The sequence below is a fragment of the Pseudophryne corroboree genome, chromosome 5, assembly GCF_028390025.1.
Source record: "Pseudophryne corroboree isolate aPseCor3 chromosome 5, aPseCor3.hap2, whole genome shotgun sequence".
NCBI classification, from domain to species: Eukaryota; Metazoa; Chordata; class Amphibia; order Anura; family Myobatrachidae; genus Pseudophryne; species Pseudophryne corroboree.
In genome coordinates, this window is record NC_086448.1 from 498,404,499 (window position 1) to 498,416,754 (window position 12,256).

The window sequence follows — 12,256 nt, forward strand, 5'->3', positions numbered from 1 at the left end:
CTCTATGATGCAACTCATATGTGTTTGATGCGGGACTTCAGTTCAAAATCAGCTGCATTTTTAATCTGGTGGTTTGTATATTTCACTAGTGAAAAATTGGGATGGCGTTTTTGGTTCTAAAGTGTTGTTTTGTAGCGTTTTTGAGATTAGAAAATTGTCAGGAAGCAAAATCACCAGGAAACTGCCACAGTCCCACTCGGATTTCAGACCCGGTGCTTAGTAAATTACCCCCATGATTGTGATCTGCATATAAACTGATAGATTCTGTTGTCTTCCATAGGTGCACCTGTACCAGAATACTAGTCATTGCAACCCAGAGAGGCAGTACAAACATGACAGGCGATGCTGCAATAAATGTCAACCAGGTAAGTTTTTTCCAGCGGTTGCTAGGAAATGTATTTAAAAAAAGAAGTATTACTAGTATCGTACTTTTTTTTTTATCTCCTTCGTCTGCTTTTCTCCTTATACTGTACTTTTCTGTCGGCTGTTTCCTTGTCTTGTCAATCTCCTGCCTCCACCACCACCACCTACAGTACATCTAAAGTATACACCTTGTTTGTGTTCACATGTCCACTCCAAGGAAGTGATAGTAATGAAAAGTTCAATGCTTTCAATAATGTGCTTAACTTTTATTTTCTGAGTGATCCACCATTGTGTCTCCCACTTTTCTGTCTCCTTATTTTCTACCCTAATCGTTTGTCTCGCTCCTCCTTTCTACCTGTGCCTTACAGGTAATCTTGTTTAGAGAAATAGTCCCCTAACAGCATATTTGAGCCACTCGCTTTTGCAATTAATGCAGGAAAGCACATTTTCAGTTGATTATAAATACATTTTATAAGGAAAAGTAAATGTATGCATTTATAAACACTGCAAGACACTATTCTCTCTAGTCACTACAGCAATCATTGCCCATATTTAAATTTTCAAGTTATTAAGTTATCAATGAGTTGGATGTATCTGTTAACATTTTAAACATAATTAGCAGCTTAGCAGCTCTTGCAACACACCCATGAGGTGAGTGGCTGTCCAGTGTTCCGGTGTCGCCAGTAGCCCTAATCCCCAGCTTTCCTTCTGTTAAGTTTTATAGTCACTTTAACATTGCGAGATGGGTCAAAAGTTTTTCTTCTGTTATCAATGTTGCTATTCCAAGACTTTTGGGTACACAATATTTTTTGTCTTTCCACCTCCATTTCTGTCAGTTATTTTACTTCATGATTTATGGGTATTTTAGTCAGTTTATTTAAGTTTTCATCCAAATTCACCCAGTGGAAGGGCCAGAACAGGCTAACTGTGTCAAAGTTCTGTCTGGCTTACACCAACAGGAGTATGGAGGCCAATCCCGGGCCTTTTTTTCAATCCAGGGTATCGGGATTGAAAAATGATCAATCCCGGGATTCCCTGGATACCCGGGATTGAGATAAAGATTTTAAAATGAAAATCTTCAGGGCCCACTACTCGCCTTCCCGGACCCTCTCAGCCCACAGGACTACTCACCATCCTCTGGGAGTGCGGGCTGGTTCACTTGTTGCAGGCGCAGGGTGGCGAAGTGCGGTCCGGGCAGAGCGGGCAGCTGGTGTCAGACTGCGCAGCATGACCTCTGACTTCACATCATGTCACACTGCACATTGCGCACAGATGAGGGCAGGGGAAGCCGGAAGGAAGGAGCTGAGCAGTGTCTGAGCCTCCTGAGGAAGCTCAACACTGCCTGGCATTGAAAAACAAGGGGGCTTTCTAATCCCGACATCCTTGGGATTGAAAGCTCCAATCCCGGGATTGAATCCCGGACAATTTTAGGCCTAAATCCTGGGATCCCACCGATCCCGGAATTGGCTACCCTAAACAGTAGGTCTGACCAGGACCCCAACCTTTTGGTATGTCTTGGACCCAATATTACCAATCTGTGAAGTTTTCGTCCAAATCCATTATTATTTATTTATTTTATTACCAGTTATTTATATAGCGCACACATATTCCGCAGCGCTTTACAGAGAATATTTGGCCATTCACATCAGTCCCTGCCCCAGTGGAGCTCACAATCTATATTCCCTACCACATGTACACGCACACACATTCACACTAGGGTTAATTTTGTTGGGAGCCAATTAGCCTACTAGTATATTTTTGGTATGTGGGAAGAAACCGGAGCACCCAGAGGAAACAGACGCAAGCACTGAGAGAATATACAAATTCCATGCAGGGCCATGGTGGGAATCTAACCCATGACTCGGTGCTGTGAGGCAGTAATGCTAACTATTAAAGCATCAGTAATGCCCAGTAAATGGCCCAGAACAGGCTCACTGTGTCAAAGATCTGCCTCATGAACACTAACAGGCGGTCCAGCCAGGACTCCAACCCCCTTCTTGGATCCAGTATTACCACTCTGTGAAGTTTCCATACAAATTCATCCAGTGGAAGGCCTAGAACAGGCTTCCCAGGTTAAAGTTCTCAGCATATACCAACGGGTCCAATCCCCTCTAAAATCTGGCCAGGATCCAACTGAAACACTTGTGTTGGTTTCATCCCAGTCAGTGCAGGGGTGTCTAAATGCAGAACCGGACAAACAAACAAACAGACCAATTAATTTTACATACAAGATATTGTGAATGAATAAGTAATGTGTGTTTGCTACTAAGGCTGTCAAGATGGTTCTCTACACTATAATATGTATACACTTGTGCTGCTGTTATTATTATTATTTTCTCTAACGTCCTAGTGGATGCTGGGGACTCCGTAAGGACCATGGGGAATAGACGGGCTCCGCAGGAGACAGGGCACTTTAAAAAAGAATTTGGATTCTGGTGTGCTCTGGCTCCTCCCTCTATGTCCCTCCTCCAGACCTCAGTTTGAATCTGTGCCCGGACGAGCTGGGTGCTATTTAGTGAGCTCTCCTGAGCTTGCTATAAGAAAGTATTTTGTTAGGTTTTTTATTTTCAGGGAGATCTGCTGGCAACAGACTCCCTGCATCGTGGGACTGAGGGGAGAGAAGCAGCCCTACTCTCTGAAGCTAGGTCCTGCTTCTTAGGCTACTGGACACCATTAGCTCCAGAGGGATCGTACACAGGATCTCACCCTTTGTCGTCCGATCCCGGAGCCGCGTCGCCGTCCCCCTCGCAGAGCCGAAAGACAGAAGCCGGGTGAAAGAAGCAAGAAGTCTTCAAAATCGGCGGCAGAAGACTCCAGTCTTCAAACTGAGGTAGCGCACAGCACTGCAGCTGTGCACCATTGCTCCCACACTACACCCACATACTTCGGTCACTGTAGGGTGCAGGGCGCAGGGGGGGGCGCCCTGGGCAGCAATTAGGACCTCTTGGCAAAAGTTGGGCATATATACAGTTGGGCACTGTATATATGCATGAGCCCCCGCCATTATATTGTACAGAAACGCGGGACAGAAGCCCGCCGCTGAGGGCGCGGGGCTTCTTCCTCAGCACTCACCAGCGCCATTTTTTCTCCACAGCTCCGCTGAGAGGAAGCTCCCCAGGCTCTCCCCTGCAGATTCACGGTAGAAGAGGGTAAAAAGAGAGGGGGGCACATAAATTAGGTGCAAAAACATATAATACAGCAGCTACTGGGTTAACACTAATTTACTGTGTGATTCCTGGGACATATAGCGCTGGGGTGTGTGCTGGCATACTCTCTCTCTGTCTCTCCAAAGGGCCTTGTGGGGGAACTGTCTTCAAAAAGAGCATCCCCTGTGTGTGTGGTGTGTCGGTACGCTTGTGTCGACATGTTTGACGAGGAAGGCTATGCAGTCCTTTCGTTCACAAAAAGGCAAGAAAGTCCGAGGTGCGTCCTTTCTTGCCAGAGGCAGGGGCAGAGGAAAGAAGCTGCACAACACAGCTAGTTCCCAGGAACAGAAGTCCTCCCCGGCTTCCACTAAATCCACCGCATGACGCTGGGGCTCCACAGGCGGAGCTAGGCTCGGTGGGGGCGCGTCTCCGAAATTTCAGCCACAAGTGGGTTCACTCCCAGGTGGATCCCTGGGCAATAGAGATTGTGTCTCAGGGATACAGGCTGGAATTCGAGGAGATGCCCCCTGACCGATACCTCAAATTGGCCCTGCCAGCTTCCCCCTTAGAGAGGGAAATAGTGTTAGCTGCAATTCACAAATTGTATCTTCAGCAGGTGGTGGTCAAGGTTCCCCTCCTTCAACAAGGAAAGGGTTATTATTCGACCATGTTTGTGGTACCGAAACCGGACGGTTCGGTCAGACCCATATTGAATTAAAAATCCCTGAACATTGTCAAAGTCAGAAAAATATCTCTATGCACACTACCATATTTGCACCTCACACAGGTCCGTGCTGCGCATGCGTACGCTCTCCCGTACGTGCGCATACTCACAGTCGCGGGCACCCGCAGGCGCACGGTATGCGTATTTACGGTAGAGTTTATGTGATCGTAGCGTGCGACTCAATCGTTACATATTTTCACTATATAATGTATTTTGTAGATCATGGTCCCTTTGATAGATTCTGAAAGTTTGGTTAATATAGAATGTTCGTGAACAGAGAAATCCCTCTTTGTTTGATACGAAGGGTCAGATAGGAGTAATACAGTGGTGTTTAGTACCCATCGGAAGAGTATTTAATTAGCAATATTCCGGTGTTGGTTTGAAGCGGATTAATCGCTCGTGCGAATAGTTATGGACATAAGAAGTTTATGAACATTTACTGTATTTGCACTTACTTATCCATGCGGCGGGAAACCCAGTTTCCCTCCCACCTGAGCTGTTGGAAATAGTCACGGCCCACCTGTATGAATCAACCTATGACCTTTTGTTATAATGCGAGGAGGAATTCCTGTGTCCAATGAACAATGAGATTGTAGGGACCATTGAATTGTATTGTGTGTGGGGCATAAATAGACAAGCCGATCACATCCAGCTCTCACTCTTCAACGGTTATCATTGCTGAAAATCGGGAGCTGGATGTCCAGAGGCGCATGCGATCGTTTCCTTTGTGCGTAAGTTTTTCTCCGCAACTATATTGATCTTCTTGTTATTGTGGGCCAATTTCTCTCTCTCTCTCTCTTCTCCCCTTTCTCTCTTATTTTCCCTTAGATAAGTAATTGTATTGTATTTCCTGTGTAGTTATCTGGTTAGGTAGTCTATGTTATATTGTAGTGTATGATTTGTATTTGTATTAATTCTTTTGCAAGTATATCATTCATAATATATATATTAGGCGTTGGACCCTGAGCACGGTATCTGTGTATTTCTTATAGTGTTAAGTATTCTCAGAGCGTCGGTGACGCTCAAACAGCTTTTGAGTTAATAAGGTTATACTGTGTTGCATTTACACTCTATCATTACACTAAGGTTTTACTGCACAATACACTGTTTATGGTTTAGATACAAAGGTTTAACATTGTGAGCGTCTGCGCCGCTCGTGATCTCCTCGTGGTCTCGAGCGTCCGCTACGCTGATAGCATAGCATTACGGTAGTCGCTCACCTATAAGTGTGGCCGATACCAACAGCGTATTCTCGTGAGCGTCTGTATCGCTCGAGCAGCCCGCTCCCGATACAGCGTCCGTTACGCTATAGTAAACCATTACGTTAGTCAGCAGCCAATAGCGTGCCTGCCTGTGATCTCTTGGCCGTGAGCGAACGTGACGCTTGAGCGTCTCGACCACGGCTAAGCGATTGTTACGCAACGAGCGTACCCTTACGGTACTTCATACGTAAATAGCGTTCAGTGTTCTTAGACCTCACAAAGGGTTTTATATAAGATAAATATTTAGCTTTATCAATTGGCGGCTCGCCCGTCCTTCACATATCTGCACTAGGTAATTTCAGCAGACATTATCCAGCAGCAAAGGGCGGGAGATCATATTCCTCGTAGTGCTGTTTGGATAAGCGTCTGCTTCGCTTAGTAAAGGGTGCTGAAGGAATCCGGGACCGGAGGTAAGAACAAAACGATAGTGTCTTTTTGAAACTGTTTATTTCTGTCTTGCATACACACGCACGCATATCTGCATTTCTTTTCATTCGTGTATTTTCATATATCACTCTCCTGTTTGCCATTGTATAATTGATAAATGTACTAAGAGAGATTTGCCGCTATTTCATAGTTTAAGAGTAAAGGTAATATAGTTAAGGTATAGAAATACACACAGCTCTACCTAAAGGTAAAAGGAGAGATTGGCGTGGGGTGCGGTAGATGATCAAGGATCATCTACATTGATAAAACGTGTTAGTTGTGTTACGGTGGACAAAGACTGGTGTACACGTGTCTCTAACAAAGGGAGAGACTCGCGTACGCAAAGGCCGACGCACGCAGCGTAAATTACGCAACGGAGCGTCTGGGTACGCCCACGTAACTCAAGTTACACGATAGTGTTGATTTTTAAATAACGCAACAGGCGATAAGTAGCGCAAATCTATTTTAAATTCGAAATTTAAATTAACAGATCCTTCTCCTAATTTGTAACACATCTGGTCTAAAGAGAAATTTCTGCGCAGAAATAGAAATAGAAACAAAAGTGTACATGTGGTGAGTGAGTGTTTTTACATACATTTATACAATTTTGAGGTTGAACCAAAAGAAATCATCGAGTTCTCGTGAGGTACATACGTGTAAGTGACATGCACGGTGGCTAGGGAGGCATCCTTGGTTAAACATAAAATTTGAGCATTAGAGTATAGCAGACCAGGAGGTCATACTGTAACAGACCAGGAGGTCATACTGTAACAGACCAGGAGGTCATAACAGACCAGCAGGTTCAGGTACAGCAGACAAGGAAGTCCGCTATAGAGTCCACAGGCACAACACCAAAAAAAGGGTTGGTGCAACACCCATATAGGCCATACAAGCTCTTGCTGAAGGAATTCGCAGCCGCAATTTTCGATTCCGCTGGTCGCTCCGTACATAAGATTAGTTGCTTATGTGCTGAACGATTGTACCGCACGTAATTGTGTGCATTAGTAAACCTGACCGGTACTATTTGTGTACGAAGGTCATAAACGCTATTTGTACATTCTGACGTGATTTGTGTAATTTTTTTATTTTTACAAAGGGAAGTTCGCTGGTCACTCAGGAACTATCCAACAACCGATACTTGCTGGGGAACGCGCCCCAGTAAATAAAGGTTCACAGGGGCCCTAGGTTGGGTACAACAGCTCTGGATACAGTGATTGTGTTACTGGCCAACGTGGGCGAGAAGTGAGTGGAGTACTCGGTAAACTTCACCGCCAGCCTGCCCCGGGCATCTTGGTTTTTGTAAGGGTTCGCTGGAGAAAAGCAACACCTGCAAGTTATGAGGGCCAGTTGTTCAGGTAGGGGGCGATCAACCTCGGTTCGGGTTGATTTAGTAAACCGACCAATCGGGTTGGCCAGGTATGTAATGTGTGAAAAATACGGTTCACACACAGAGGTTTTATGTGATGAATGGGAGAGAATGACAGTACATGACGGGGAGAAATTCCCAAGAGTAGGTAGCTTCAGCCCAGAAGTGTTACTAAATCTAAGGAGAAGGATAGGTCTTATTGAACCAGCAAAGAGACGGATCAAACATTATGATTGTTTAAAGTTATGGCAACAGGAAAGTGAAATGCAAAAAGAGCTAACTGACATACCTGACTCTCATCTTGGGAGGAGAGATGTGGCAATGGAGAGGATTATGGTTGCGGAGAAAGGCACAATGTTGAACAATAAAAACGCACTTAGCAACTGTAGTATAGATGATAAGAATAAGTGTAATAAACATAACAATGATAATTGTAATACTGTTAAATGTACAACTATTAACCCGTGCAAGTTGCACCCCATGTCAAACTTCCCTCAGGAATACGAGCAAGAAAGTGAACTCAACACGATGTCGGCACCTCTTCCAGCAGCCATCACACAAGACATCCAGGTGGACGCGACCAAATCGGTAAAGGCAATAATCAAACCCCCTAACGGAGGGTCAGGTGAGGTCGTGTCCACAGGTACGTACAATGTTTTATATCACGCACAAACAAATGTACCCCATATTGTAAGACCAAAACAAGGTGATGTAATTGAGTTTAGTCCTGTCAGGGTGATCACAGTCCCCAATGGGAAGACTGACGATCAGGGAACCATTCCCGTCCAGGACAGTGCAATGCGCTGTCCCTGGTCCCGGACCAAATTGAGATCAATTATGTCCGAATTTCCTGATCCACGGAAAAATCTAGTCGCATGTCAAAGGTTCATTAAAGAACTAGGAAACTCAACAGAACCCACCAACAAAGATTGGCGGACAGTGCTGAGGGCATGTTTGCCCTCCGGTGTTGACTCTGCGACATTTATTACTGATTGTCAATTAGACATAGAAGTACCTCAAACGGAGGAACACAATCAGGAATGTATTAAGCAGATAAACCAACAGTTGGAAGTATATTTCCCTGCCGTTGTCAAGTGGAATGAAATCTTCTCCATAAGACAAAACGAAAGGGAAAGTATCTCCAATTATTTCAATCGAGCACTGCAAGTAATGGCTAGGAACACTGGGATCACAGACATCAAAACATGCGCACAGCATAGAGAAATAGCGGTTAAGGTATTAATGAATGGTTTAAAGGAGGTATTGAGTACAAGGGTACAGACCACCAACCCAAACTGGAGAAATATCTCGGTGGCCGCATTAAGAGAGGCCGCTATTGATATTGATCGAAATATCACCAGATACAGAGAGTCACAAAGTGATAAATTAATGGCCGCAAGTATACAGGCCCTAACCACAAGACCACTCCAGCATTAGCCCCAAACCCCTGCGAGAAATTTAAATGTGGAAGTCTGTTACAATTGTCATAAAAAAGGACACTTTGCGAGAGATTGTAGATCAAGAGAAATACAAAAGTCATATCAATCCCCTAGACAACAACATAACCATGATATCCAAGGAAGCAGGGAAGCACAGGGAAAGCGGTTGATGGTGATGAGCATCCGAGCGTTTGAGGAGGCATCAAATCAACCAAAACCTCAGGTCACTGACACTTGGAAGAAGCCCCGGGTTTGTTTTCTTTGTAAAAGAGAAGGGCATTATGCCAGCAACTGTAATAGCACACATAAAGTCAGACCCCCTAGACAGAGGAATGAGCAAAATTATGACACACCAAATTATAATCAGGGATCATATAGGAAGAATTTTGGTCCACACTCATGATATGTAGTCAAGAAAGGTGATCACTAGGACGGATGGTAAGCCTGAGGTAATAGTTAATAAAATTGGGAGGTCATTCCCTGAAGACACAGGAATGACCGGGTGAAACGTTGTAAATGTATCTGTGAAATGTTTCTTTTTCTCTCTCCCCATCTCTGACGAATATTGGTAGGATTCAAACATTGCATATATACTTGGTCTTTGCAGAAGTCTACCAAACCCCAGCATGACCTATCCGCATCAATGTATTCTGGCCAGATACAGACAGTGGAATATGGAAGTGCTGGGGGGAGGGACTGCGCAAGGAAACCATTAGACATGTAGATATGACAGCCTGATGATATGACAATGTTTTAAAATGTTTGAAAACTGTTTGTTTGAAAAATGTTTTTTTTCCCTGTTGTTGTTTATTGATGTGTTATGTTATATATATACATATATGAATTGTTCTCTCTCTCTTTTTTTTTTTTTTTTTGCTGTTGTTGTTTTCTCTCTCTTCTCACTCATGCTTTCATGTTTTAAAGATGGTATGTCACACCTCAGTTAGGCAAATGGTAATGCAAGATTTTTTTTGCTCCTTACAGAAAGATCGCTGGTTTGGAGGGAATATTGCATCACCGGAATGTTCGTTTGGAAGACTGAGAGACAGCACCTTTTTGAGATGACAGCAGAACAAGAAGAACAACAAGACTAGAGAACTTAATTATCGTAACAAGTTTCTCTCCCCCTCTAACTGTTTTCCTGTACCCCCATTACAAATTTCTTCTTTTCTCCTCCTGTAAGATGGACTTGCCCCAAGAGACTGTGATCTGGATTTTCCTGTCGACCATGATGTTGACCAGAGCAGTCTGTTCCGGCGAGAGTACCAGAGAGGTCGAGAAAGGATCCAGAATGGTTCTTAATTACCTCACAGCAGTGACAGGCGGATATTGTGTCACACTGGCAACACAATACGGCGTGAAATGTTGCACATATATTACGAATAGCACCGAGGACCCGGTCGAGGTCATAGACCAAAAGATGGACGATATTCTCCAACTGAAGTGGGAATTTCGCAGGAGACACAATCTCACTCTTGCTGCTGTAGGTAATGAGCTGACTGGTTGGGTGTCATGGTTGAACCCGCGAAATTGGTTCTCTGGTTTAGGAGACTGGGCTCAAGGAGTCATAATGGATGTTGGGAAGTTTCTCCTATGTATCTTAGGTGTTGTCATATCAATTGGTTTGATATTTAGATGCGGTCAGGCTTTAATGAAGTGCAATCGTCGTACTAGGGTAATGAGTTTAAGGAGTGAGGAAACTGTAATTCCAATGGATTTGATTTATGACCCAAATGTAGAAACAATGATGTGATGAAAATGCGATTTCTACGGTCCGTTTCTTTCACCTGTTTTTCCGTTTCCTCCAAGGTAAAAAGACCCACTTGGACGAGGAATTTGATGAGCCGATATATAGACAACAGATGGATTAAAGAAGAAGTTTTGACAACCTGATACACAGATTTTTGATGAACTATGCCATGGATCCCCAGTTTCCCTAGAAATTTTAAAATTACGCTAGCCCAACACTTTTGTAAATCTATGGACATTGACAGCTTTTGCTCTCACCTTATGGGCAAAAGCACAAAGAAGACTGCATTCAACAGACACCAAACAAGACCTCAATCGACGAATGTACATTTACCTGACATAGAATACCACCGCATTTACCGTAATTATGTCTTTTCTTCATTTCTACAACCCTCAGGTAATGACACACATAGTCGATAGGGAATACAGGCACAGATATCAGCAATCACATATCTCCCCCATTCATGTATCATCAACTAAAATGTGCTCCCCCATTTTGTTACAACCAAAGCCGAAAAGAGCTCGGTAAAGTTTGACAGCCCATCCACAGACCCGTACCACGGGATAAGAAGGAATTCAAATGTATACTTCGCAATACCTCGAAGCTTGATTTAAAACACGTACGGCACGATGATACATGACCCCCAAGCACGGATTCATACACACATGCTTCTGCTATCTCACTAGGTCATACCCTTTTCCTACCTTCTCCTCTCCTCCCCTACCCAACCATGTAAATGTATTAACCCCTGACATATATTTTTCTCTTTTTGAAATGTTTTAGAAGGTGGCAGTTATTGTTGACTGCCAAAGGGTGGACTGTCAAAGTCAGAAAAATATCTCTATGCACACTACCATATTTGCACCTCACACAGGTCCGTGCTGCGCATGCTCTCCCGTACGTGCGCATACTCACAGTCGCGGGCACCCGCAGGCGCACGGTATGCGTATTTACGGTAGAGTTTATGTGATCGTAGCGTGCGACTCAATCGTTACATATTTTCACTATATAATGTATTTTGTAGATCATGGTCCCTTTGATAGATTCTGAAAGTTTGGTTAATATAGAATGTTCGTGAACAGAGAAATCCCTCTTTGTTTGATACGAAGGGTCAGATAGGAGTAATACAGTGGTGTTTAGTACCCATCGGAAGAGTATTTAATTCGCAATATTCCGGTGTTGGTTTGAAGCGGATTAATCGCTCGTGCGAATAGTTATGGACATAAGAAGTTTATGAACATTTACTGTATTTGCACTTACTTATCCATGCGGCGGGAAACCCAGTTTCCCTCCCACCTGAGCTGTTGGAAATAGTCACGGCCCACCTGTATGAATCAACCTATGACCTTTTGTTATAATGCGAGGAGGAATTCCTGTGTCCAGTGAACAATGAGATTGTAGGGACCATTGAATTGTATTGTGTGTGGGGCATAAATAGACAAGCCGATCACATCCAGCTCTCACTCTTCAACGGTTATCATTGCTGAAAATCGGGAGCTGGATGTCCAGAGGCGCATGCGATCGTTTCCTTTGTGCGTAAGTTTTTCTCCGCAACTATATTGATCTTCTTGTTATTGTGGGCCAATTTCTCTCTCTCTCTCTTCTCCCCTTTCTCTTTTATTTTCCCTTAGATAAGTAATTGTATTGTATTTCCTGTGTAGTTATCTGGTTAGGTAGTCTATGTTATATTGTAGTGTATGATTTGTATTTGTATTAATTCTTTTGCAAGTATATCATTCATAATATATATATTAGGCGTTGGACCCTAAGCACGGTATCT

General features: G+C 43.8%; 1 protein-coding gene across 1 annotated transcript in view; it reads left to right on the forward strand.

The window, feature by feature from the left end:
- Window positions 1–12,256, forward strand: part of TNFRSF11A (TNF receptor superfamily member 11a) — a 212,036-nt gene that overhangs the window by 116,812 nt on the left and 82,968 nt on the right. The window contains exon 2 of the mRNA XM_063922991.1: window positions 281–365. Coding sequence (XP_063779061.1) covers window positions 281–365 — 85 coding nt within the window. The remainder of the gene's footprint in view (window positions 1–280; window positions 366–12,256) is intronic.